Source organism: Hylobates moloch, unplaced genomic scaffold, assembly GCF_009828535.3.
Source record: "Hylobates moloch isolate HMO894 unplaced genomic scaffold, HMol_V3 SCAFFOLD_1, whole genome shotgun sequence".
NCBI lineage: Eukaryota > Metazoa > Chordata > Mammalia > Primates > Hylobatidae > Hylobates > Hylobates moloch.
In genome coordinates this window covers 220,468,287-220,493,868 of record NW_026652276.1, presented here as the reverse complement: position 1 = coordinate 220,493,868, position 25,582 = coordinate 220,468,287, and the positions used below count along the sequence as shown (strand labels likewise).

The 25,582-nt window shown below is 40.8% G+C and overlaps 1 protein-coding gene and 1 long non-coding RNA gene across 7 annotated transcripts in view; one reads left to right on the top strand and one right to left on the bottom strand.

Moving 5' to 3' along the window:
- Positions 1 to 922: 922 nt before the first annotated feature.
- On the top strand, positions 923 to 11,216 carry LOC116814418 (uncharacterized). Its single transcript, XR_004371250.2, has 3 exons — positions 923 to 1,045; positions 5,002 to 5,102; positions 10,986 to 11,216. It is a non-coding gene; the product is annotated as an uncharacterized LOC116814418 (long non-coding RNA).
- The window catches only part of LUC7L2 (LUC7 like 2, pre-mRNA splicing factor), a 71,998-nt gene continuing 51,609 nt past the window's right edge, over positions 5,194 to 25,582 (bottom strand). For all 6 annotated transcript variants that reach the window (XM_032761897.2, XM_058427127.1, XM_032761898.2 and 3 more), the window contains 6 exons: positions 23,259 to 23,402; positions 21,695 to 21,871; positions 19,091 to 19,182; positions 16,273 to 16,302; positions 10,952 to 11,143; positions 5,194 to 6,225 (listed from right to left, as the gene is read on the bottom strand). In XM_032761897.2, the coding sequence (XP_032617788.2) occupies positions 6,048 to 6,225; positions 10,952 to 11,143; positions 16,273 to 16,302; positions 19,091 to 19,182; positions 21,695 to 21,871; positions 23,259 to 23,402 (813 nt within the window). In that variant the 3' untranslated portion in view covers positions 5,194 to 6,047. The remainder of the gene's footprint in view (positions 6,226 to 10,951; positions 11,144 to 16,272; positions 16,303 to 19,090; positions 19,183 to 21,694; positions 21,872 to 23,258; positions 23,403 to 25,582) is intronic.

The following is a 25,582-nucleotide window of genomic DNA, read 5'->3' as shown; positions in this document are numbered from 1 at the left end:
GATCCCATCTCTGCAAAAAAAAATTTAAAAATTTAAAAAACAAAATTAGCTGAGTGGGAGAGTGGTGGGTAGGGGTGGGGCTATTCAGGAGGCTGAGGCAGGAGGATTACTTGAGCCCAGGAGGTCAAAACTATAGTAAGCCATGTGCACCACTGCACCCCAGCCTGGGCAACATGGTGAGACCCTGTCTGAAAACAAAAAACAAAAAATGGTAACTCCTATATACCATGTTATTTGGATAACTATGGGTTTTTTATCTGTTACAATCAGCTTGAGAGATACTATGAGACTAGAATAAAAGGTGCTGGAAATGGGAGAGTACTTGCAGTTGTCATCCTGCTTCATTCATTTCAGTCTTTTTTGTAATGGACATTTCTGTTGCTCCCTTCTTGCCACTCCCACCTGAGACCTACCTGTCACAATACTTTATGCCAGGAAGAGCCTTTCACTTAGAATCAAAAAGGTGTCGGCTGACTCTGTCCTATTAGTCACTCAGCATGGCTCAGCTTCCTACTCTGAAAAACGGGCATGATGGTGATAGAATATGGTCCCTTTGAGTAACCACAGGATTACTATACGAATCAAATGAGATCGTGTGGGTTAACGTATGTTGGAAACGATGAGGCACTTCATTCATTCATTCCACATTCATTGAGCATCGTCTGTGTAGGTCTCTGTGCCAGGGACAGAGATGTGAGAAAAAGGTTGCGAGGTTCTGGGAAAAGTTGCCTTGCTCTTAGGAGACACAAGATGAAATGGTTTCTCTTCATATGGATATAGGGCTCAGGTGCTAGTCCAAGATATGGAGCTGGCATGCAACTCAATCACATGAGCTGCTAAGGTCCCTTCAGAGTTTAAGCCCATTTGAGTGTATTTTCTTTTACAGGTAGCCAACAGCATCCAGAGACAGGTGTGAACAGCATTTGAGACTTGAATCAGTCTCCCAAAGGAGCATCAGAGCAGATTTTGATGCTGGCACCAGCCTTTGACTTCTGCTTGGCTGACCCCATCTCTTGGATCCCTGCTTGACTGACAGCCCAATTCTGTGAGTCTCAATGCTTTGCTTCAGCCTAAACCCTCCAACGCTGGCCATTAGCTTGCTCTGATCCCCAGATATGCCTATAGACCCCAAACCTCTAACACCCTAATGTTTCTGCTGCTACCTGGAGAACATGCCAGTGTGCTGCCTGCTGACCCTAGAGCCCCCAAGGCCCCACTCATGCATGGCCCCAGTACTACTCTGCTGGCAGACCCCTGCCTGCTCTCCCCTACTCAGCCTCTGCCCAGGGAAACCCTGTTCTCTCAGCTCTCTAACCTTTCCTAACTCCCCTGAGGGAGCAAATGCTTTTTCAAATAACAGGCAGTACAAAGAAAAATACTGAGAAAGGGCAACTTCATATTGCCTTATTTATACCCCAGGAAATTTTAATTATCAACAGTCAAGATATAATAAAATCATGATGTAGGCCGGGCGCAGTGGCACACACTTGTAGTTCCAGCACTCTAGGAGGCTGAGGCAGGCAGATCGCTGGGGCTCAGGAGTTGGAGATCAGCTTTGCCAACACGATGAAACCCTGTCTCTACTAAAACTAGTCAGGGATGCTGGTACACACCTATCATCCCAGCTACTCAGGGGCCTGAGGTGAAAAGATCGCCTGAGCACAGGATGTTGAGGATGTAGTGAGCTGAGATTGCGCCACTGCACACCAGCCTGGGCAACAGAGTGAGACCCTGTCTTAAAAACAAAACAACAAAAAACAACCCACAGCATTTATTTGAAAAAACTTAAAGGTAGATAACCATTACCTAAAAACCATTATTGAATCAAATAGCCTCTGCTTTTTCAGATACAAAACAGACAAGAATGTGTTTCAAGCTATTTAAGTCAGTATAGCATGTGGTAGTGAACTAATTCTGGAGGTTCCTGGCTGTGCTTGCTGGTCTTATGTTGGGGGCAGGCACTCAACTAGCCCAGGGCAGCAGCTAATTTACCAGTTAAGGGACATGTTTCAATGGTTTCACAACTGGGATAGCCATAACAGCTGAACATCCACATTAGGTATGTGGTTTTTTTATTATGTAATATTTACTTAGATTTTTAAAGCTAAAAAATCCATAAATAGGCTGGATGTGGTGGCTCATGTCTATAATCTCAGCACCTTGGGAGGCTGAGGTGGGAGAATTGCTCGAGCCCAGGAGTTGGAGACCAGCCTGGCCAATAAAGCAAGACTCCATTTCTACAATTTTTTTTTTTTTTTGAGATGGGAGTTTTATTCTTGTCGCCCAGGGTGGAGTGCAGTGGCACCATCTCGGCTCACTGCAACCTCTGCCTCCAGGGTTCAAGTGATTCTCCTGCCTCAGTCTCTGGAGTAGCTGGGATTACAGGCATGTGCCACCATGCCCAATAATTTTGTTTTGTTTTTTGAGATGAAGTCTCACTCTGTTGCCCAGGCTGGAGTGCAATCTCGGCTCACTGCAGCCTCTGCCTCCCGGGTTCAAACGATTCTCGTGCCTTAAGCCTCCCGAATAGCTGAGACTACAGGTGTGTGCTACCACACCCGGCTAATTTTTGTGTGTGTGGTTTTTGTTTTGTTGTTTTGTTTTGTTTTTAGTAGAGATGGGGTTTCACCATGTTGGCCAGGCTGGTCTTGAACTCCTGACCTCAAGTGATCCGCCTGCCTCGGCCTCTCAAAATGCTGAGATTATAGGCATGAGTCACCATACCCGGCCTCTACGAATTTTTTTTTTAATTAGCTGGGCATGGTGGTACGTGCCTATAATCCCAGCTCCTTGGGAGGGTGAAGTGGGAAGATCACTTGTGCCCAGGACATTGAGGTTGCAGTGAGCTAAGATCATGCCACTGTGCTCTAGCTTGGTGACACATTAAGACCTTACATTAAAAAACAAAAATAAAAACAAAAAAAAACCTATGAACATGTAAAAATTATAACCAGCATTTATTTGGAAAAGCTTAAATGATGTACATAATCATTACCTAAAAACCATTCTGAAAGAATTTACAACATCAAATGGCAAAAGTGTGGAAATTGTAATGCATACTCGGCAATGGCTCAAAAGGCCAATGTTGAAAGCTATCACTAAAAATAGATGCTTAAAATGTAACATGGAGGGGAAAGAGGGAACTTGGAAAAGATAAAGGTATATTGGTTTTAGGTCTAATAATCACAGGTAAGAAAGTCTTTATTTAAAAAACAAGCCTGGCAGGGGTAGGGCGGGGAGGGTTGCTCATGCCTTATACTCCCAGCACTTTGGGAGGCCGAGGCGGGCATATCACCTGAGGCCAGGAGTTCGAGACCAGCCTGGGCAACATGACGAAACCCCATCTCTACTAAAAATACAAAAATTAGCCGGGCGTGGTGGTGCACATCTGTAATCCCAGCTACTCAGGAGGCTGAGGCAGGAGAATTGCTTGAACCCAGGGGGCGGAAGTCGCAGTGAGCTGAGATTGCACCATTGCACTCCAGCCTGGGCAACAAGAGTGAAACTCCGTCTCAAAAAAAATAAAAATAAAAAACATACCTATTTAAGGAGGCTTTTTTCCTCAGTTTTAGTTGGTGTTGATAAGCTCAGCAAAGGAGCTTTAGGATAATACTTGATGACAGTAAAATGAAGGAAACCTTACTGAAGGTAAAAACTTAGCAAAACACTCCCCAGAGGGACAAGTTTTTTGCAAATACGATATACTTAGTTATGCTTTCTACCAGTCACCAACACAGAAAGACCAAAAATTGCGTATGAGAAAGTGATATTAAGATTTGAGGTTTTATTCTAACTCAGTGGCATCAATCATGTAAAGAACCATGCGGTTGAAGTGGTCCACCGTGGCACGCAGCCCCACAGTGACGGTGCACTTCATGCCCTATTCGTGTTGGGGCAGCCTATACCATCTAGAAACCACAACTGCAGTAACCACTGATATACAGACCTGTGTTACTTCTTTTTTTTGGTTTTTTTTTTGTTTTTTTTTTGAGACGGAGTCTTGCTCTGTCACCCAGGTTGGAGTGCAGTGGCGCGATCTCGGCTCACTGCAAGCTCTGCCTCCCGGGTTCACGCCATTCTCCTGCCTCAGCCTCTCCGAGTAGCTGGGACTACAGGCGCCCGCCACCGCGCCCGGCTAATTTTTTGTATTTTTAAGTAGAGACGGGGTTTCACCGTGGTCTCGATCTCCTGACCTCATGATCCGCCCGCCTCGGCCTCCCAAAGTGCTAGGATTACAAGCGTGAGCCACCGCGCCCGGCCCCAGACCTGTGTTACTTCTACAAGTGTTCCATTCCAACTGTACACATGCTTTAGAGTTCAAAATCTAAGTCCAGATACACTTTTATAATGGGCCAGGTCCAGGCATTCTTCCTCACAGCAACCAGCTAGTGCTTTTGATCTTACTCCAAACCCCAATGTACGAAATCTGAAGTGCTTGTAAGGATTTAGAACAGCACAGACTACCAGGAACAAAGGAGACACAAAACATTTCTCAGCAACCAAAAATAAAAGAAGGGAAATGGGCCACTGAGGCAGATGGGTCTCTCAGATTAAATGCCATATAAATTGCATGTGTGGAACCAAATACAGCAGAAAACCCTCAGTTAATGAGGCATATCTTGGTAAATTGGGAACTTGATGAGGGTTTTTTTTAACGTAATCTGGTATCACTTAGAATGGCCTTAGTTTCCCATTCTCTCACCACCTTCAGAGGCCCACATGCCTCTGACATCAAATCTGTCAAACTTGGGGACGAAGGACATTAACAGTTCTTGAAAGGTGACCTTAGTGATACCCACAGATACTAATTTCATTACTTAAGGAATTTGTGTTCCTCAGAATTTCCAGAATCACAAGTGATACCTGCCAATTACAGTTTAAGTTACTAGTGGATATACAACTCTTCAATGCAGAAACTTAAGTCTCATTATGTTGGTTACATATACTGTTTTTATTTGGGTTTGTTGAATGAGGATAAAAACACCCCAGTTTCTTCTCCAGGTCGAGCCCTTCTCTATAATGGTCATTACAAACAACCCTGAAGTGGCTGGAATATAGTCAGCAAGGGGCCCACATGAACAGCTCATCTGGAATCTCTGCAAGTACATATTTATGTCCTTTGGTGCCTTGCACAGTAAGGCACTGTTAATGACGTAACAGAACAGAGGAAATGCCCACAGCAAATAGTTCTAGTGACAATTTACTAGACAAGTTACAGTTTAATAATGGTGGTGGTGATTGTTTCTTTCATTTTATTATTATTTTTTTACAATAAGGGTGTAGCCTTTATACTCCACACACACACACAAAATAAAACAAGTGCTTATTACGAAGAGTCCCTGCCCCCACCCCCCTAGAACATCCTGAACATAGCAATTCAACAGAACAGAAAAATCAAGACAAGTTTGATTTCAAAATTTCAACAAAAAAGCAAAAGTATGTAATGCAACAGCTGTTCAACTTCCAACTCTAAATAGGCACCATTAAACAAAAAACCCCAGTATTTTAAATTTCTCCAGCACACATTCCAGGATCAATGCTCTGAACTGTAATCAGCTAGTAATTCATAACGGGAATACAGCCTTAGAATGGAAGCTATATTGCTTCCCTGCCCCCTTTCTCTTACAATTGGAGAGTGTAGGTATTAAGGGATACAAAGTCAGAGGAAGAATTAAAAAGAAAAATGCCCAAAGCTGCAGCTGTTTGGACTGGGAAGACAGCATTTTACAAACGTTCAAAAAATCCCAAGGCAAGTAACACAGTTTGTTCACTATCACTCTTAACTTGAAAGAATAAAGAGATCAGCATATTATTATATAAAACTGTACTTTCAGAACTGTATTACAGGTTCACCAGAAACTATGGATGTAGTTTTAGGCATCATCAAGGAAAACAGGTTCAGTTCAGATCAAGTTAAGATACTGTACATCTAGCCTAGCTGGATCTGGTGTCTGGATCTGCTCACTGTCACCCTGAACAGCTGTGAACTAAACAATAGTACGTAACTCCATAGGAAGCTTAAGGATTGAAGAAATGTACACAGCTAGTTAGATCTCCCCTGCTTCGCGCTCTTCAGAGCTCCTCCTGTCTTCTGATCTGCCATTAGCACTTTCATAGGACCGCTTCTTATCTTTCCGATCTCTGTCACGAGGTGATCTGTCTCTTGAACTCCTGTCTCTGTCACATGATGCTAAGTCTTGGTCTCTGAATCTTTCTTTTGAGGATCTGAAAAATATTAATTTGAGGAGCAAAATATGTTGGGAAACCCAAAAACCCAAATTAAAGAATAGGATAAATATTAAGCTCTTGATAGCTGAAGATATATAGAAGAATATACCCATGACAGAGGAGTCAGTTTTCTGACAAATTACAGAGCACTACCATAGTTGATAAGGGCATTAAAACAAGAAGATGGGTGAAAAACAGCTGAGGGGCAGAAGGCTAAAATAATTTCTTTTTTTTTTTTTTTTTTGAGACGGAGTCTTGCTCTGTGCCCCAGGCTGGAGTGCAGTGGCGCGATCTCAGCTCACTGCAAGCTCCGCCTCCCGGGTTCATGCCATTCTCCTGCCTCAGCCTCCCAAGTAGCTGGGACTACAGGCGCCCGCCAACACACCCGGCTAATTTTTTGTATTTTTTAGTAGAGACGGGGTTTCACCGTGTTAGCCAGGATGGTCTCGATCTCCTGACCTCGTGATCCGCCCGCCTCGGCCTCCCAAAGTGCTGGGATTACAGGCTTGAGCCACCGCGCCCGGCAAAATAATTTCTTACAGGCTACTCTCATTATCTCAGAGACAACACAGAGTTTCTCCAATTCATAAAAGGTATTTTAATATAAATAATACATAGATAATAGCTTTAAAAAGTGAAAGAAATGTATTATCTAAATTTTAAATGGCTTAGACTAGGGGCCAGATGGTGACTATCTGGGGTGCTGCAGGTCCATGCAATCTTTGTGGCAGTTCTTTTCTTTTTAGAACGTAAAAACCATCCATAGCTTGCTGGTTGTACAGGCTACCGGCCAGATTTGGCCTATCGGCAACAGTTTGCCAACACCTGACTTAGATAAAGAGAACTACTCAATTATTAATACGAATTTAAATAACCACTTTTAAAAATCTACTCATACTGAGTTAGCTTATTCAACCAACAAGGGGAAAGAAATAAAAAAAGACAAAGATGCTCACGCTAATAAATCTTGATTAGCCAAAACTGTTTACTACCTTCTCCATTCCCATACCCAACTTCAATAAGAAAGGTAAATAATAAACCAATCAGAAGGAAAACCAAACATATTATGGAATCAGAATAAACATGGAATCTTCTATACTTCCAACATCTAAAATTGAACAAATTACATTTATTTGGTTCTTTACAGGTGACACAGTACTTTTACATAATTATCTCAACCCATATTCAAAATGAGGATCTGAGGCACTACCAAGAACCTGAATAATACTTTCAGGAAAATAAAAAATATGACTGTTCAGTTTTAGAAATATAGTTTAGTTAAGGAGGGTTAAACAAAAAGTGGTTCTAAAATGTCAACTTTGAACATTCTACTTAATGTTTTAATAAACTTAATCTTAAAATGATATAAAAAGACTGGGCACAGTGATGCACACCTGTAATCTCAGCATTTTGGGAAGCCAAGGCGGGCAGATCACTTGAGGTCAGGACAACACCTGCCTAGCCAACATAGTGAAACCCCGTCTCTACTTAAAATACAAAAAATTAGCTGGGCATGGTGGTGCGCACCTATAGTCCCAGCTACTCGGGAGGCTGAGGCAGGAGAATCACTTGAACCTGGGAAGCAGAGGCTGCAGTGAGCCCAGGTCGCATCACTGCACTCCAGCCTAGGTGACAGAGCAAGACTCCATCTCAAAAAAAAAAAAAATCACAGTGCCAATTCTAGTGATTCCACGTCTACACTAGTCCTATCCATAGCCTTTGTTGGAATAAAATATGAAAAGAGACGGTAAAAATGACACTAGTGTCTAAAAAGACACTAGATGCTAAACAGTCCCAGTGATCAGTAATAAAACTAAAAAAATAGTATCAACTACTGTGTCCCACACATAAGTGGTTTCCATTTACTATTTTACTCAAACTACCAATCATCTTAACAAAGCAGGTATTCTTACTAGCTCCACTTAGTAGACGAGGAAAGACAGGTGAGATAAATTACTTAGCCAAGGTGGGAGGTGGTGGCTCATGCCTGTAATCCCAGCATTTTGGGAGGCCAAGGCAGGGTGGATCACCTGAGGAGTTCGAGACCAGCCTGGCCAACATGGCGAAACCCTTTCTCTACTAAAAATACAAATATAACCAGGTGTGGTGGCCTGGGCCTGTAATCCCAGCTACTTGGGAGGCTGAGGCAGGAGAATCGCTTGAACCTGGAAGGCGGAGGTTGCAATGAGCCGAGATCGTGCCACTGTCCTCCAGCCTGGGTGATACAGCAAGACTCTCGTCTCAAAAAAAAAAAAAAAAAAAATTACTTAGCCTAAACCAATGAACCCAAGTAATCTGACTTTGGAGTCTGCACTAAACATGTTTCAACAGAGCAAAAAGAAAGATGCAAATGGTCCTCATTTACGCAGGGTACTATTGCCACGAAGAGGTCACAAAGACAATCTATATCAGAGACAAGTATTTCACAGTAGGGAAAGGAGAACAGCAAAACATAAAAGGCTTTCAATAAGAACTTTTTACCTTGAAAAATTAAACCCAAATCTGTAGCAATAACGATGTTGTATGAAAATCTGTAGCAATAACTTGATGTTGTATGAAATACCAAGTAGGTTTTAACAGCAATTATCTGATAATTTTTAGTAAAAACAAAGAATGATGCTTTAAAAGAGAATAATTTGAATTCAAAGATGAGAAAGTGCTCGAGAAAAGCAAAACTTTTAATAGTTTTACAAAAATAATCCTCTTTATGAACATGCTGACATCTTAGATATGATCATGTATCATGTATGGTGGAAAAAACTCCTATACAACTTCATAAACGCAGGAAGCATCAGGGAGTAAAATAACAATCTCAGATGAGGGGACTTCACGCCCATCCTTCCCATACCCACCACCAATAAAGACATTTAGGAGTTCAGCAACAACAACAACAGTTGGGCAGATTGATACAAGAAAATGTCTAAACCTTCCATCACCTAGCAGGATAATTCTGAAAATTCATTGTGCAGATAAGACAGGTAACTTTTAAAAAATGCTTATTTCTGAACACTGCACTGAGGGTACACCCCCAAAATCAGTTGCAAGAGTGTGAGATAAGAGGCCTACAAATCACTGTCCTTTACAACCTCCCTGCTCATTCTCTGCATTTGCCTAGGATATTCACTCTATATGGAAGATCTTTTCGCTAGCTGATTCTACCTGTTCAAATTTTACCGACTACCTGAAGCCATTTTTGATTACTGTTATTTGTCTCATCTAAACTCTCGGATCATTTATTCTATGATATGCAGTTTCGCACTTTATAACGTGGTAGTCTTATGCCAGTCTAATTATTGTCAAATATGTTGATCCTGTGTTCTAACTCACATAGGAAACTTTTTTTTTTCTTTGAGGGACAGAGTCTCGCTCTGTCACCCAGGTTGGAGTGCAGTCATGCGATCTTGGCTCACTGCAACCTCCACCTTCGGGTTCAAGCAATTCTCCTTCCTCAGCCTCCTGAGTAGCTGGGATTACAGGCATGTGCCACCATGCCCAGCTAATGTTTGTATTTTAGCAGAGACGGGGTTGGCTGGCCAGGCTGGTCTTGAACTCCTGATCTCAAGTGATATGCCCATCTCGGTCTCCCAAAGTGCTGGGATTATAAGTGTGAGCCACCGTGCCCAGCCTCATATAGGAAACTTCTTAGAGCAACTTAAAGTTGTTCAACTATGTTATACATCTTTCTTATGTTTTACTAAGTCTAGTACAGTAAAACATATGCAATTATTAAAATCACCTTAATACTAAAAAACAATGCCAGAATATAAGAAATAAAATATTGAGAGCCTATTAACAAACTCAGCTTATGAGTGATTTCAGGGAATGGAAAGTTGAGTCAAAAAAAAAAAAAAAGGAAAGATTTTAACAGCTTTCTGTGGATTTTATTATAGATTTTATGTGGAGTAATCCACAGAGTAAGTAAGACTAGTAGGTACTAGGCACTCAAAAAATGTTTATCATACATATACTTTTGAAGAGTTGTCAAGAAAAAAGCAATTTTAAACATGGCTTACATTACACAGAAATTACCTGGTTTAAGGGCCATCATGTGACCTGAGAAGTTTTGAGAGTTTGATCTATACAGACTATGAATGCTAAACTCTTCTACCACATTATAATCCTTTATCTGTTCTTAATAGATATTCAAGTCCTCAAACATACCTTACCCTATGCCTGCACCTTTTGAATGTTCTCACTAAACCCAGGGAAGTCTTGGATCTTCCTTAGTCTGCCTTGCCAAGCTGAAGGTATGTAACAGTACATATCTATAGTGCAGATAAAACAAGACTACACTAGAATGTGTCTGCTCTGAAAAAGCATCCCAGCTTAAATAAGTGTAGAAAACAATAAATCAAAGCTAAACAACTCTTTTAAGGAAAGGACTTCTCAGATCCCCTAATTTGCTGATCCATACTAAGGGCATTGGTATTTAAAATTATATACCTGTGAAGAACTTTTTTCCAAGACACACTAAGCAGAGAAAAGCAATAACCTCTGCACATATTGGTTCCAATTTCTTGCTCTGGCTCATAAGTATATTCTTTCAAAACTACCCATATAATCACAGAAAAATGTTGTACACCCACACACAAATGTGTACATATTACCAGATGCAAAAGTTTCAAACCAATAAACTGAACTCTAAACATAAGTAACATAAGTAAACATAAACAACTCTAAAACATCAAGGTAGCTCCATATCCTCTGATTGACACATCAATACCTCCTCTTGGATCGTTCTCTGCTCCTATCTCTAGAACTGTGCCGACTTCTCTGGTGGCTACGGCTGCGGCTACGGCTGCTGGAGCGGGACCTGTGGCGATGACGTTTCTCCCGAGATTTGGATCGAGTTCTCCTCTTGCGTTCACGTGACATGGAGCGAGATCGATGTCTGCGATGCTCTCTGGACCTGGATCTACCAGACAAGATTTGATTTTGTTTTTACTTTTGTAATTACTACATTTTTCATTTATTAAAGCCTTTTCTTTCTTTAAAGAGAAACTTTCAGTAGTCTTAATGTCAATTATATTCCAAGTCAGCTAAATCTACACTAAATTGCTGGTGTGTTAATAACTACATACTAGAATTCAAAATCAATAATTCTCGGCCGGGCGCGGTGGCTCACGCTTGTAATCCCAGCACTTTGGGAGGCCGAGGCGGGTGGATCACGAGGTCGGGAGATCGAGACCACGGTGAAACCCCGTCTCTACTAAAAATACAAAAAATTAGCCGGGCGTGGTGGCGGGCGCCTGTAGTCCCAGCTACTCGGAGAGGCTGAGGCAGGAGAATGGCATGAACCCGGGAGGCGGAGCTTGCAGTGAGCCGAGATTGCGCCACTGCACTCCAGCCTGGGCGATAGAGCGAGACTCCGTCTCAAAAAAAAAAAAAAAAAAACAAACAAATAATTCTCAGCCAGGCGCCGTGGCTCACACCTGTAATCCCAAGACTTTGGGAGTCTGAGGCAGGAGGATCGCTTGAGCTCAGGATTTCGAGACCAGCCTAGGCAACATGGCGAAACTCTGTCTCTATAAAACATACAAAAATTAGCTGGACACAGAGGCACATGCCTGTAGTCCCAGCTACTCAGGAAGCTGAGGTGGGAGGATCTCTTGAGCCAGGGAGGTCAAGGCTGCTGCAATGACCTGATGATCACACCGCTGCAGTCCAGCCTGGGCAACAGAGTGAATTCTGTCTCAAAAACAAAAACAAGACACTGATAATTCTCAGAGATCAATCAGTAATGTATAAATTTATTATCAGAAATAGTTTTTCAAGTGAAAGCAACTTTCGAACCACTACTATATGCCAGGGGGGCTATATTATCTAGATGTGTTATGAATTTAATTGCACTTAAATATCTTGAACATTTTTTGTATTCTCTAGAAATTAAATAAGTACCTGACAGACCTGGATAGAAGGGAAGAGATGAGGAAGAATACGTCAGGACAAATTACTCTCTTTCTGAATTAGAAAGGTGAGATAACCATAGAAATAAGTTTTTAATGCCCACAATATGCATGCCTAGTTGCAGTGTAATCAAAACAGAGTAAGGGCCAGGGGTGGTAGCTCATGCCTTTAATCCCAGCATTTTGGGAGGCTAAGGCAGGATGATCACCCAAGCCCAGGAAGTCAAGGCTACAGGGAGCTGTGTTCACACCACTGCATTCCAGCCTGGGCAATAGAGAGCAAGACAAACACAGTAAGACAGTTCTCTATTCAAGGAGCAAAGAGTTTGGGAGAAAGAAAACTTGAGAAAATCATTTTTGAGAACTTGATTCAGATTGCAAAAAAAATGTATTTCTAACGAATACACAGAAATAGAGAACGAAACACATTCTGAAAAACCAGAAGATATACGATCAAGGTGCCGGCAAAATAAAAACATTTTTTGAAAGAAAAAAAACCCACAAGGTAAGACACTTTTATAGCCTCCACCAGGTCACAAACTAACTTGTGGGGTGGGTGGGGGTGCGTGGTGAGGGTGGAAATGGCATGCAGAGGACATAAATGTTTGACAGAAAACAAGGGGAAACAAAGGAATGCAACTTTGTTATAAGAGTTACTTTAAGAATGATGGAAATGTTCTCAACTGGATTATGGTGATAATTTGCTAAAAAATCACTGACTTCAGAGTAAATCATTTATATATATATTTTATACCTCAATAAAACTGTTTAAGTCACTTTAAGAATGTGAGGTTTGCTCATAATTTGATATAGCAAGTTCAAAATCATATTATACATATGAGATAGTTTACAAATACGGTTTATCTTCAACTGATTGTTATGAACGATGCTTAAAGGCATTCAGCTTATATCAACATTATAGTCAAAGAAAGGTACATGACATGGACGTAGCTTTAAGCCACACTTAAAAAGAGTATTTCTGGCTGGGCACAGTAGCTTGTGTCTGTAATCCCAGCACTTTGGGAGGCCGCAACGGGAGGACTGCTTAATCCTTAAACGGGAGGAGTTCAAGACCAGCCTGGGCAACATAGGGAAACCCCATATCTACAATAAATTTTTAAAAATTAGCTCATGGTGGCACAAGCCTGTGGTCCCAGCTACTCAGGACACTGTGAGACCCTGTCTCAAAAAAAAAAAAAAAAGGTTATTTCCACAGCTGAAAAGAGTAATTCTAAAAGGAAGCAGAGGGAAAAAATATAAAACTCTTTCAATGTAAGTTTTATCAAATCATATTTCGTTTAACCACTCACTTTGAGTTATTATGAATGCCATTTCTTCCAATGTATAACTTTATTCATCTTTTAAAAAATTCTAGGTAATTTTTTCATCCAAAAAATATACACTAGGTATTTTTGCACTCTTCTAAGTACTAAGGGAGGTTGAGTAGCAAGTAAAATAAAGTTCCTGAACTAAACTTAGTGCTTATACTATAGAAAGGGATCTATACAGGTTTGCAGGCAGTAAATAAAGATATGTCAGGTGGATACGGTGACTCATGCCTGTAATCCCAGCACTTTGGAAGGCTGAGGCAGGCAGATCACTTGAGGTCAGGAGTTCAAGACCAGCCTGGCCAACATGGTGAAACCCCCTCTCTACTAAAAATACAAAAAAAAAAAAAAACTTAGCAGGGCATGGTGGCACGTGCCTGTAATCCTAGCTACTAGGGAGCCTAACGTAGAAGAATCACTTGAACCTGGGAAATGGAGGTTGCAGTGAGCTGGCATCGTGCCACTGCACTCCAGCCTGCGCAACAGAGTAAGACTCCATCTCAAAAAAATTAAAAGATGTATTACGTAGGGTGGAGAAAGATAGAGAAAAGAGTGGAAATATTTATACGCAATAAGCAGGGAAGGCTTTTCTGATGGGGTGGCACTGAAGCAAAGCTGAAAGAAGAAAGGGAACAAGTGAATCAGTCATCTCAGAGAGGAGTGCTTCAGGCTGAGGGAACACAGATGCAAAGTCCCTGAGGTTGGAAAAAGCTCAGCAAGTCGAAGGAAAAGACCAGTGTGGCTGGAATGAAGTGAGCAAAAGGAAGTAATATCAGGGTCTTACAGGCAGGATGACCAGGTACTTTATCATTCAAACTAAAAGGCTCTGAATAAGTTACTGGGTGTAATGAGAAGCTATTAATACATATTCTGAGATAAAAGACATAAACCAGAACTATCCCAGAGCAGTTTGGGCTATGCCAAGCTTGTCCAACCTGCGGCCTCCAAGCCGCATGCTGCCCAGGATGGCTTTGAATACAGCCCAACACAAATTTGTAAACTTTCTTAAAATATTATGAGATTTCTTTGCAATTTTTTTTTTTCAGATCATCAGTTATCATTAGTGTATCTGATGTGTGGCCCAGGGAAGCCAGAAGATTGGACACCCCAGGCCACACCGTCACCCTATGTAAAAGCTTTGGTAAAGATGTTAACTTCTCGTATGAATGAGATGAAAAACCTTTGGAAAATCAGAGGGCTGATGTGATGTATTTCATTTTTTAAAGGCTCATCCTGGCTGATGTGTGAAAAATAGAATGAGGTGAAGAAGGGGAGTGGGCAAGCACAGAGAAGTAAGAAGCCCAGTTACAAGGCAAACATACTATCTAGGTAACAGGACTAGAGGAGCAGAAATTAAATTTCTGGCCCAAATATCTAAAATGTTCTATGTGCAATACTTTATGTTTTCAACCAAGGGACCAGCTTATAGTAATCAAATAGTAAACAAGAACAGTATCATAGTTTAATGTTTCTACTTATCATGCTAGATCAGAGAAATTCACCAATTATATAAATTAGCTGACACAACTGGCCCCACTTATTAATGTTCTTTAGTTTTTTAGTATTTTAGGCAGAAATGTCATTGAAAGATGTAGCTAACAGAACCATAAGTTTTTTTTTCTCTTTTCTTTGTTTGAGACAGTCTCACTCTGTCACCCAAGCTGGAATGCAGTGGCACAATCTCAGCTTACTGTAACCTCCACCTCCTGGGTTCAAATGATTCTCCTGCCTCAGCCTCTCAAGTAGCTGGGATTACAGGGACCTGCCACCACACCCGGCTAGTGTTTGTGTTTTTAGTAGAGATGGAGTTTCGCCATGTTGGCCAGGCTGGTCTCGAACTCCTGACTTCAGGTGATCTGCCTGCCTCGGCCTCCCAAAGAGCTGGGAATGTAAGCGTGAGGCACTGCATTCAGCCAGGTTTTTCTTTCATAACAACAAATTCGCTACTTTTTAGGGAAAAGTTTTTGGGAAATAGTCTCTAGAGCTGAGAACTCAGAAGGTTTCTAAAAGAAGATGTGATCTGAACCACACGAATGGTAGAATTTGGAAAAGACTGCGAAAGGGCATTCTAGGTGGGAATGGATCCATGAAGAAAGCTCAACGATTGGAATGAGAATGGCAAGTGAAGAATTGAGAAAGAATAATGAAGTACAACACATTTCCCTGCCTTTCTCAGACAAAAAAAAATGTATCAGCAACTAGCAAAAACTATAAAGAAAGGTTTCAAACCCCAAATATTAACGCTGAAAGTCAAAACAAAGTATTGTCTTGCTCTTTAAGGCTGCAAATGCCTCTCTGAAAGCTTTCTGTGATCACTCTAAAAAGGAATGGGTAATAAACCCACATAAAGTCAAGACTGGAGGGTATACTAAACATTTTGGTTTTGCTTAACCCACAGTGGATCAATCAAAATTTTACCCAACTATTAACCTACTTACATTTTCAACAGCTACAACCTCTTAGAACATGTTTCCTAAATGTACCACCCAAATCGATTTTTAAAAAATTAATCCTTTTACATATCTACTCTGAGCGTCTAAATGATTTCAAAAAATATATATATTTTTTTTAAGACAGAGTCCTGCTCTGTTGCCCAGGCTGGAGTGAAGTGGTGCAATCTTGGCTCACTGCAACTTCTGCCTCCCGGCTTCAAGCAATTCTGCCTCAGCCTCCTGAGTAGCTGGGATTACAAGCGTGTATCACCGTGCCCAGCCAAAAAAGAAAATTTTTAAAGGACCATTTAATCTATAAAAACTACCTCTGAAAAAGACAACTTCACTACTTATACCTGTCTTATGTAATACACCCACCTTTTCGGATTCTTGCTGTGTGATCGGGACCTAAAAAAAAAAAAGAGTATGTATTTTTAGAAAAGTGGCTATAAATAAGAAAACAGTGCAATGTTACACCAAACTCGACAGATTTCTTCACCTTGCAGGGTTTGCTTAACTCAGAATACCTGGCTCTTAAAGAATATGTTCTTAGGAGATTAAAACACAGTACAGGTTGAGTACTCCTTCTCCGAAACGCTAAGGATCAGAAGTGTTTTGGATTGTTTTTTTTTTTTTTAATTTTTACATTTTTTTTGTTGCCCAGGGTGGTCTTGAACTCCTGGATGCAAATGATCCTACCACCTTGGCCTTCCAAAGTGCTGAGAGTACGGTGGCTGATTTTTTTCAAAATTTGAAGTGTCTGCATTATAATTTACTGGTTCAGCATCCCTAAATCCAGAAACTGAAATCTGAAATGCCCTAATAAGCATCTCCTTTAAATGCTGTCAGCACTCAAGAAGTTTCAGATTTTGAAGCTCACTGGATTTCATTTTTTGGATTTGGGATGCTCAACCTATACATCACAACTTGCTAATTTTCCAGAAACCACTTACCAGCTTGGAAAAAATTCTTTTATATCTGTCATTTCTTTTTTCCCTTCTGGGAAAAGAGTGAAATTTCTATGGTCTGAGATCTATATACTCTTGGAGCTACAACCTCATACTATATAATCTCTAGAACACCTAGTTCAATCTTACAATGTGTTTCTTCAAATGAAATGAGATGCTCTACATAAGGCACTTGTCACATTTCCTAGACACAGTTAATGCTCAATAAAACGTAAAGTGAATATTATGGCCAGTAGGACATCACAGGGATTTTTTTTTTTTTTTTGGATGATACACAGCATTGTTGAAAGCATGGCTTTGAGATCAGCCAGATTTGAGTTTTATTTCTGGTTCTACCATTCACCGTCTGTGTGACCTGAATCAGTTATATACCCTCTCTCAGCTTATTCTGTCACTAGCAAAAGAGGGATACTAATATAAATTTTACTGGGATGGAGTGGGGGTGGGGTTTATAAAGATTAGATGAATACGGATAAATTCCTTATTACAGTGCCTGGCATACAATAAGCACCCAGTAAATGATTATGACTTTTTTCTTTTATCCCATCTTGTATAATTTTATACATTTCTAATTTCCTCATCTTCCATACTTCCATATTTCTTTAAGCTCACAGATTCAACAACTTTTTTTAACATTTCTGAAATTTGCATTGTATAATCACCGTCAAAAGAAACTTGCCATTTGGCAAACAAAGGAGTAAGATGTGATAATACTTTTTCATCATCTACAAATGTGAAAATGTAGTCCTGCAAAGAAATTCTGTTCCATGTTACTGTCACCTCAATTGAATCTTAAAATGAGATTCCCAATATTATTGAAAATTCCACTTATATATGAGAATACTGGGCAATATTCCCATAAGGACTTAGTGCACACAAAAGAACAAGTAGATAAAAGTTCTGAGGTAAACTTTATGGTAAATGAAGAAATCTCTCTCTCTCTCAATAGAGGACTGACATCACTTCCCCTAAAAAGGGACCATACAGACATGTAGTTTTGTTTGTCATTATGGTGCAAAAAGATTACCTGGTTATAAGCCATGTAACACAAATGAAGTCTGTTTAAACTTCTTGAAATATACTGAGTATATAATATGCTCAAAGATGGACGGAAGTGAACATAACCTAACACTACAAAGGGTTTTAATTAGCTTAAGCACATCTGCTAACTCTGAAGAGAAGGTATTTAAATTTCAGACATTTAAATGTAATATGATTCAGGGAACACTATAAATGAGGACTACAAGCAAACCTTTGCGATATAACTGTCCATCCTAAAGCTGCTGAAGAAGTTATAAAGATGAGTTACAAAAAAATGTTGCCACCATGATGCTATGTGATTTTAGCTACCAATGGGTAAAAGTGACTCAGAAGAACGTTTAGACATTCCAAATACTAGAATTATAAGATTTTATCAATTAATGAATACCAATGTAAGAGGAATTATATACATTTAGGTATTATTTTTAGACTTTTTAATAGTTTATGGCTCCTAGAATTGAGGAACTAACGAACCACAAGTTCAATGTAAAAAAAAATCCTTCAATGAAACAACCACCCTTAAACCTTTTATTAACAAAATACATCGGCCGGGCGCGGTGGCTCACGCTTGTAATCCCAGCACTTTGGGAGGCCGAGGCGGGCGGATCACGAGGTCAGGAGATCGAGACCACGGTGAAACCCCGTCTCTGTTAAAAATACAAAAAATTAGCCGGGCGTGGTGGCGGGCGCCTGTAGTCCCAGCTACTCGGAGAGGCTGAGGCAGGAGAATGGCGTGAACCCGGGAGGCGGAGCTTGCAGTGAGCCGAGATCGCGCCACTGCACTCCAGCCTGGGCGACAGAGCAAGACTCCGTCTAAAAAAAAAAAAAAAAAACAAAATACATCATAAAAAAATAATAATTCTATGCTAACCTGGTGCAAATCTAGCCCAATATGAAAAATCAAAGGGTTAGAAAAGGATTTTGTTATAAATCTTACAAGATATGAAGCATTCTTTATTCACTCTTCCACACATTTTAAAGGAAATCACATTCCGTTAAATGGCCAAGAGTTACAATACTTGTATAATTAAACATTTATATAATTCGCAAAGTAATATTTTTTAAAGTAAGCAGAAGTTTCCCACGTCCCATAACAGATTTATCACCATCTAAAATTTAAAATCAATTATATCTCTTTTTAGAACCACAGAGATTCAACTTCAATTACTTGGCCCATTACTCCATACCTCCTCAGCTTCTCCCTTTCTTCTCTCTCTCTTTCTTCTCTTCGTTTCAGCCGTTCCTGGTTTCTTTTCTCCTGCTTCTCAGCTACGACTCTCTTAAAAATGGTAATAAATGAGGAGCATATTTACTGAGTCCATTCTCTATCAGCTTTATCCTAAACTTTACATTATCTGGTTTCTAATACAGTACAACTGCTGTCAAAATCTGTTTAATGATTCAATTTGAAGTACTGCCAGAAATAATCGTTAGGCTTACAAGTCTTCTTTCCATAATCTTTCCCAATTTTGTGGAAGATGTGTAAAATTTCACCTTTCTCCATGATTTCTGCTTGTTTGTTTTTAAAATGAAAACAAATTATTTCAAAATAGAGACAGAATCTCGCTATGTTGCCCAGATGGGTCTACAACTCTTGGGCTCAAGTGATCCTCACACCTCAGCCTCCCAAAGTGCTAGAATTAACAGGTGCGAGCCACTGAGACCAGCCTATGATCTTATTATTATTATTTTTTTTTAGAGACAGAGTCTTACGCTGTTGCCCAGACTGGAGTGCAGTAGCACCATCTCAGCTCACTGCAACCTCCACCTGCCAGCCTCAGCCACCTGAGGAGCTGGGATTACAGGCGTGCATCACCACACCCAATTTTTGTATTAATATTTTTTAGTGGAGACGGGGTTTCACCATGTTGCCCAGGCTGGTCTCCAACTCCTGGCCTCAAGTGATCCAGCCACCTTGGCATCCCAAAGTGCTGGGATTACAGGCATGAGCCACCATACCCAGCTCCATGATTTTTTTTTTTTTTTTTTTTTTTTTTTTTTGAGACAGTCTTGTTCTGTTGCCCAGGTTGGAGTGCAGTGGCACAATCTCAGCTCACTGCAACCTCCACCTCCCGGGTTCAAGCGATTCTCCTGCCTCAGTCTCCAGAGTAGCTGAGACTACAGGCACGCGCCACCACACCCGGCTAATTTTTATATTTTTAGTAGAGACGGGATTTCACCATATTGGCCAGGCTGGTCTCGAACTCCTGACCTTGTGATCCACCTGCCCTGGCCTCCCAAAGTGCTACGATTACAGGCTTGAGCCACCGTGCCTGGCCTTTCATGATTTACAGAGTCTTGCTGTCGCCCAGGCTGGAGTGCAGTGGCACGATCTCGGCTCACTGCAGGCTCCGCCCCCGGGGTTCACGCCATTCTCCTGCCTCAGCCTCCCAAGTAGCTGGGACTACAGGCGCCCGCCACCTCGCCCGGCTCATTTTTTGTATTTTTTAGTAGAGACGGGGTTTCACTGTGTTAGCCAGGATGGTCTCAATCTCCTGACCTTGTGATCTGCCCGCCTCGGCCTCCCAAAGTGCTGGGATTATAGGCGTGAGCCACCGCGCCGGGCCCATGATTTCTTAATGACATTTCCAAGTCACTTCGAGATTTTCCTCCTCTAAATATTTTCTAGTATTATTTTGTATTTTTTAAAAAAACATCAACCATTATAAATCACTACAAGTTCCCATGCCCTGTGATTTCTAATATGGAAATGTTTAGGTCACTTCCAATTACCATCCTGATGCTGCTGCTTTTAAAGATATGAGTAAAATGCATGAGTTCTGTTGCTAGGTCTATATCTGCAAAGACTCCCAAGTAGGAACCACTGGAGTTTTAACTTGGAGCCCAATAACTATTTGCTATAGTGACTCTTTTCGAAAATTTTTAAAAAATTACTTGAGATCACCCTAGCTACTCAGAATACTGAAAAGAGCCCACTGTTACCTGCGAATATGGAGATGTCCCTAGGCATTTTCTGATTCTACATTATTTTAAATGCTATGGACCTTGAGTTAATTCCAGTGATAATAGTTACAAAGAAAATGACTATCCCATGTTTCCCATCTGTCAGTTAGTCCTCTAGTCCTCAATTCATGAAAAAACACTACAGTGCCACAATTCTTAAAAAGCTATCAGCATATTAAAAGGTAAATAGATTATATCCACCAACACTCATCTTTACCACTTCAGAAATACCACCATGCTTTTTTTGTGTTTATCCCCTCTAAACAAGAGTAAAAACTGTGTTGTCTTCCTCACAAAAGCCTATATATTTAAGTAGTAGTGATTTTCCTTTTAAAAAATATATAAATTTTTTCGTAAGTCCTTTCTGAAGTGGAAGCAGGAGCATAAAATAAAACTAGAGATTCTGCAAGCTTGCTATTTAATAAAGAATTGCAAAATATTTCAAATTAATATTGGGTTCATTTTCTCAAACTTCTTATAAATATTATATTAATATTACATTCTTATTGACCTTATTGAAAAGAATGATAACAATGAAATTTTATGGGACTCTATTAGTAACTAGTTTGAAAGATTCCTAACTCAGTGTCATATCTAATATAAAATGGTAACTCCCAAAATAGCAGGATATTTAAGTCTGTTTCTCAGGCAGCATCCATTAAACCAACATTAAACCAACTTGAATTTCCATCTATAATCTTACACTGTTTAGTATTAATCATTAGATACTATATTACTGAATCATAGTCAAGAATATCGTACAAAAAGACAACTGATACAGATCAAAAGAACAAGAGGATAAAGTGAGGAATATTTTACCAATGTACCTTTAATTCTTCAAGCTTCTCTCTTATTTCAATAAATCCCAGGTGCAGTTTACCACCAAAATGATCAGCCAGTCGTCTGTCATTATCATGAAGTCCTAAATAGGCAGAGCAGACTTCACAGACTCGAAGTTTCTGCTGTTGAAAACTGGAAGCTGGCATAGAATTCCGATAAACTTCCTGAACAAAAGTGAGAAAAACAATGACCATATAAATCTCACTAAAAGTCATACAATTAAACAAAATATACTATGCTTATACCAAAAGTGTTTTCTAAAAAATACACAACAGTGGCCGGGCATGGTGGCTCACTGGGGCGAGACTCCAGCTCAAAACACAAAACAAACAAAAAAAAAACCACAAAAGCATGGCTATTTTGTTATGAAAATTATAGGTTCCCTTCATCCCCATCCTCTATCCTTAGGGCCTCTCTCCACTGGAGTATATGGAAATAATAAACATGAACAAAAATCAATGAAATAGAAAACAAGAAAAAAACAATAAAATCAGAAGACTGGTTCTTTGAAAAACAAAATAAAACTGACCAGCTAGATCAATCAAGAAAAGACACGAATTGCAAACATTCTACAGATATTAAAAGAGAACACTATGAACAACTTTATATCAATAAATACAACTTAGATTTTGTGAAAGACAAATTTACCAAAAGTAATTTAAAAAACAACAACAAAAAAAACAGGCCAGGCGCGGTGGCTCACGCCTGTAATCTCAGCACTTTGGGAGGCTGAGGTGGACAGATCACCTGAGGTCAGGAGTTCAAGACCAGCCTGGCCAACATGGTGAAAGCCTGTCTCTACTAAAAATACAAAAAATTAGCCAGGCATGGTAGTGCACACCTGTAGTCCCAGCTACTCGGCAGGCTGAAGCAAGAGAATCGCTTGAACCCGGGAAGCAGTGGTTTCAGTGAGCTGAGATCGCACCACTATACTCCACCCTTGGAGAGAGAGTAAGACTCTGTCTTAAAAAAAAGAAAAAAAAAAAAAGGCCTGGCGCAGTGGTTCACACCTGTAATCCCAGCACTTGGGAGGCCAAGGCAGGTGGATTGCCTGGGGTTGGGTGTTCAAGACCAGCCTGACCAACATGGAGAAACCCTGTCTCTACTAAAAATACAAAAATTAGCCAGGTGTGGTGGCATGGGCCTGTAACCCCAGCTACTTGGGAGGCTGAGGCAGGAGAATCGCTTGAACCCGGGAAGCAGAGGTTGCGTGAGCCGAGATCATGCCATTGCACTCCTGCGTGAGCAACAAGAGCAAAACTCCATCTCAAAAAAAACAAAAAGAAGAAGGTTCAACTTGAACTGGACTCAAGCTATCTGCCTCAGCCTGCAGAATAGCTGGGACCAAAGGCACGCACCACCACAACCAGCTTTTTCTGTGTTTTGTTTTGTTTTTGTCTTTTAGTTCAACTTCTCTTTAATAACTGTTCAATAATTTCCATTCAAATACATGTTCTTAGAGAAGTATAGATACTGAAGTTTCATCTACTACTTTTATTTTGTAGTCTTACCAAATTAAGCAGAATTCGTCTACTACTATTAAGAATTTACCTCTGCTTCTCTTTTCTTTGCCCGTGCTTTCTCTACTTCATCCATTACTTTCTGGGATTCCTCCACATTCCCTTCAGCTCCTAGTTGTTCCACCTTGGCTAACAATTTACCAATTTCTTCATTTAACTCATGAACACGTTCTGCCTAAAAAGAAATAAAAAAGAAGATCATGAATAAACAAGACAATGAATTTTAAACTTCAAAGTATTTCAGAACTGCTGAGAAAAAACTTGTTATCTAAGGCAATATGAGGTTAAAGAATGCTTTCTCAGCATATCCCAAATGAACTACTGAGACATCAGGATGTTCTGAGTCTGCCTGCCTTACCTCAATGAAGTCAGGGCTACTACTGGGCCCAATATAACTTTCTGTCCTCTGGCGAGGTGGTGTATTCCTAGTGTAACATACCGTTTCTTCCATGATCTGGCCCTTTGTACTTTTCTAAACCATCTCTTGCTACTCCCCCACCTCACAACCTAATCTATAGTTTCCCAAACTTATCCTGTTGTTTTCTACCTCTGTGACTTTGCACATACTCTTCTTTCTGGGATGGGATCCCTTACCTCTCTTGTCTGCCTACTGAATATTCATTCGTTCCAACAAGATCCAACTCAAGGGCCATTTCTGTAAAGCATTCCTGAACAATCACCACATCCCAGCCCCACTTAAACACATCAGCAAAGATGGCCATACTCTCTCCTTTGTGTCACCTTTGTATCTTTTTTGACAGTTCCTTTCATAAATATCATACTACTTTAAGGAGAGCTATCTGTATTTCCCATCTTTGTATCTCTAGGGCTCAGCAAATAGCCTAGGCTCAAATACGAGTTAAAGAAATGAATTGGTGGATCAAGCTCAGGAGTCCATCAGATCTGACTTATTGCTAAACCAGCTACTATCTGCGTAATTTTGGCCACATTACTTATACCTGAATCCATTTCCTCATCTAAGAAGTACCTATCTCACAAAGTTGTGAGAAATGAGAAAATATGCCTTGTATGTACACTGCATAGCACCTTGCTGATTTTCAGCATACTCGCCTGGCAACTCCACTCTATGAGTCCTTAGCTTTCCACCGGGATTAACTCTTGCCTTGGGAAAGAATACGTTCCTCTTCCTCATCACCATCATCATCCTAGCAACTTAGTTCATTCTTACTGTTGTAATGGCACATAAAACATACATATAATCATTATTTGGGCCACAAAGTCTTTGCTGTATGGCCAATTATAATATGTTAGCAAAGAAAGTTTTAAATTTTTGTTATTGTTTTTGAGATGGAGTCTTGCTCTGTCACCCAGGCTGGAGTGCAGTGGCACGATTTCAGTTCACTACAACCTCCGCCTCCTGGGTTCAAGCAATTCTCCTGTCTCAGCCTCCCACGTAGCTGAGATTACAGGCATGCACCACCATGCCTGGCTAATTTTGCAGTTTTTGTAGAGACAGGGTTTCACCATGTTGGCCAGGCTGGTCTCAAACTCCTGACCTTAAGTGGTCCACCCACCTTGGCCTCACAAAGTGCTGGGATTACAGGTGTGAGCCACCACACCTGGCCGAAGGTTTTAGTTTGGTATAAGTTTCCAGTCCCAACAAACCAGTTTACTGGTTTAATTAATAATCTTTACTTCTCAGGCCGGGCGCGGTGGCTCACGCTTGTAATCCCAGCACTTTGGGAGGCCGAGGCGGGCGGATCACGAGGTCAGGAGATCGAGACCACGGTGAAACCCTGTCTCTACTAAAAATACAAAAAAATTAGCCGGGCGTGGTGGCGGGCGCCTGTAGTCCCAGCTACTCGGAGAGGCTGAGGCAGGAGAATGGCGTGAACCCGGGAGGCGGAGCTTGCAGTGAGCAGAGATTGCGCCACTGCACTCCAGCCTGGACGACACAGCGAGACTCCGTCTCAAAAACAAAACAAATCTTTACTTCTCAAATATCCTTCAACCCAAAATATTTCTTCCCTCAATGAGAGTCCAATTCTATTATCACTATCCTCCCTCTCTACCAAATGGTATTTTCCTTTAAATACATCACTGAATGACTAAACTGTTGTCCAAAACTCTTCTTTCTTCCCTGTATCCATGTCCTTGACCATGTAATCGTGTACCATCGTACTCTGACTCTGAATTTGGCCATGAACTTGCTTTGGTTACTGAGATGGTAGCAAATATGACCAACGGAGAGGCCTGTGTGAGGGGGCTTGATGCCTCTGTACCTCTGCCACCACCATGAGAACACGGCCAGGCTAGCCTGCTGGGCATGGCTCTGCATCCTCTAGCGGACTGCAAGGCATGTGAGTAAGCCCAGCTGAAACAAGAATAACTGCT